The sequence below is a fragment of the Formica exsecta genome, unplaced genomic scaffold (assembly GCF_003651465.1).
Source record: "Formica exsecta isolate Colony F162 unplaced genomic scaffold, ASM365146v1 scaffold80, whole genome shotgun sequence".
NCBI classification, from domain to species: Eukaryota; Metazoa; Arthropoda; class Insecta; order Hymenoptera; family Formicidae; genus Formica; species Formica exsecta.
Genome location: NW_021853570.1, coordinates 503,075 through 506,158, shown reverse-complemented (window position 1 = coordinate 506,158; position 3,084 = coordinate 503,075). Strand labels below are relative to the sequence as shown.

General features: G+C 30.1%; 1 protein-coding gene across 1 annotated transcript; it reads right to left on the bottom strand.

The window, feature by feature from the left end:
* Window positions 1-858: 858 nt before the first annotated feature.
* LOC115244231 lies at window positions 859-2,094 on the bottom strand. The gene is made up of 2 exons (XM_029821707.1): window positions 1,935-2,094; window positions 859-1,647 (listed from the first exon to the last, which is right to left on the bottom strand). The coding sequence occupies exon 2, from the start codon at window positions 1,636-1,638 to the stop codon at window positions 979-981; it is 660 nt and encodes a 219-aa protein (XP_029677567.1). The 5' UTR covers window positions 1,639-1,647; window positions 1,935-2,094; the 3' UTR covers window positions 859-978.
* Window positions 2,095-3,084: the final 990 nt, after the last annotated feature.

The following is a 3,084-nucleotide window of genomic DNA, read 5'->3' as shown; positions in this document are numbered from 1 at the left end:
CTGCTCCTTCTGCTGTGAGAGGGGCAACATATGAAGGAGTGATCCATGAAGGAAGAGTAAGAAGAGTTATCTCGATAGTGTAGAGAGAAAAAAAGTGGTCACGAAAAATGTTCCGTATGTGGCCAGGTTTGCCAAATGGAATGACGTGGACCAATTCGTCGCCATCTTGAATATTCGTACATATATAGTGTTATGTTTAGTTGTATTAGTGATCAGTAAGTGTGTTGGATGACATACTACTTACTAATTACTACCACAACTAAACGTAACACTATACATATACGAAGATTCAAGATGGCGACGAAATGATCCAAGTTATTCCATTCGGCAAATCTGGCCACATACGGAACATTTTTCGTGACCACTTTCAATCTAGGTAAATAACTCTCCTTACTCTTCCTTCATGGAGTGATCCCTATAATGGTAACGACAGAGAGAAGCCCATAGACATAGGCTGCGGGAAGACACTAGAAATGCTTCGAAACATTTGATTGACCAATCAGGACAGAATGAGTAAAGATTTATTTATTCTGATTGGTTAATGCAATGCTTCGAAGCATTTCTAGCGTCTTCCCGACCGCAGCCATAGAAACAACATTGAAACGATATTGTCACAAAATAACCAAATTTAAAACTGGCAGGATAATGTTACAAAAATAAATAGGATATTAATTCAAGGTCTCATAACAGTACATGTATCTTTTCTATTTCTCAGAAGATGTGTTTGAAAACAATATTTTGATTTTAAATCTCTAGCACATTTTATTCGTGTCAGTTAGATACATAAAAATATATACGATGAATTTTAGCAGTATATCACATACACATATCGACATATAAGAGAAAAAAAAAAAATTAATATTAATATTTCATCACAATGCAATACCGAAATAGATTAAAATTTGTTGACTATAAAACATTTTAGACTTTTTTGATAATTCGAAAATAATTTCTCCATCAAAACATTGACAACAGTTGTTATTGATTCGTGCTAATACTACATACAGGTTCTACAGATGCTACACTGCAGGTCTTATTACACGACTTCTTGCATAAGTTATAAATTTCGTCATGGTGCCTCATTTCGAATTTTTTTATCCATTCTATTGATGCCGCTTCATCTAAACACTGCAGGTAACGATCATCTATATCCCGCCGTTTGAAAAATTCGCAAGCATATTCTGAAGAATCTATCAAAAAACAAGCTCTACAAGAGCAAGGCAAACAATCTGCCACCCATTTTAAATATTGCCATAATTCTTCTTCCTGTGCATATGAAATGTAATCTCCTTCTATATCTTTATCAAATACATAATTTGAGTCAGTTAGAGTATGTTTATATATTTCCAAGTTAAGAATCGTAGGTTCAAGTTTCCATTTGGCTGCAACTCTTCTTACCGCTCTCGGGTTGGAGCCGAAATTGACCTTATAATCGATTATTGCTTCCTTATATAATACCTTTTCGTGCAAATATTTCTGTTTTTTTTCTACAGTTGCTACTGTTAATTTTATCATATTCCTTTCTTCACCTTCTGGTATGGTATCTATAGATACATTTTTACTTAAAACAGCATTTACTTTTATATCGATAATATCCCTTATATCGAGATATTCTTGAATTTGTTCCCTAGTGGCCATTACAATAACCTACAAAAAAAAGTTAATATAGAAATACATAAAAGCATGTTGTATAATTTTAGACGAATTAATTGCTATATTACAAAATGAATATTATATGACCGTGACTTTCGTCTCACGTTGTTCTATTGGCTGTGATTGAATTTATAAAAACTAGATAGTATATGTTTTCTTTTTTTAAATTATGTATAGAATACATATATAAAACACAACAACTTCAAAATGTTTGTATATATTTTTGACATAACTCTTTAAAATGGAAGGAAGAATACAGAGTAGAACGATAAAGTACTTACAGAATAAATCAAACAGCAAATATATCTACACAAATTTCTTTTTACAATTAAGATACCGTGCGGAGCGTGTACTTTATCTGATTATACTGGCCGTGTGGCGAGTGGCGACGCGGAGCCATATAAACAAAGAAGAAGAAGAAGAAGTATCTGATTATATGTGGTGGGGAAGATGCTAGAAATACTTCGAAGTGTTTGATTGACCAATCAGGACAAAAAGATTAAAGATTTCTCTATTCTCATTGGTTAATGCAACGCTTCGAAGTATCTCTAGCGTCTTCTCGACCGCAGCCATAGAAACAACATTGAAACGATATTGTCACAAAATAACCAAATTTAAAACTGGCAGGATAATGTTACAAAAATAAATAGGATAATAATTCAAGGTCTCATAACAGTACATGTATCTTTTCTATTTCTCAGAAGATGTGTTTGAAAACAATATTTTGATTTTTAATCTCTAGCACATTTTATTCGTGTCAGTTAGATACATAAAAATATATACGTTAAGTTTTAGCAGTATATCTTATACACATATCGACATATAAGAGAAAAAAAAAAATTAACCATCTAAAAGATTCTATTTTTCGAAATAAAAAGAGTACTGTTGAAGCTGAAAAGAAGCAAGAATGCTAAAAGTAGATAGATTGCAAAGATCAAATTCTTTAAATTTTTATGCAACAAAAAACATGGTGTAAAAAAATAAAAATCTGTTAATTGAAAATGTTAAAAATTTATTAATATATGTGTAATTAATAATATAAATATAAATGTATTTTTTGAAACTAATCAATTAATTAAATTACTCTTAAATATTTTGACTACATTTCAGTCATTCGTCTATTGCGGTTTAAAAATTAAAAATTACCATTTACATTAAGAATATTCTATTTTTTTGCTTGTTTTTTTACGATTACAATATTTTTATGCGCTTTTAAATAATAAGGATTAACATGTATATACGTTAAGATACTTGATTAAACTGACGTGATAATTTTATTATATTTATTAGGTAAGAATCTGTTATATAAATTGTAATTAATAAACAGCTTCATTCATGTTTATTTCGCAACATGAACATCGTTAAATAAAAAAATACATTGATTAATAAAATATTACAAAGCTAAAGTAAAACAAAGAGAAAGAAATATAA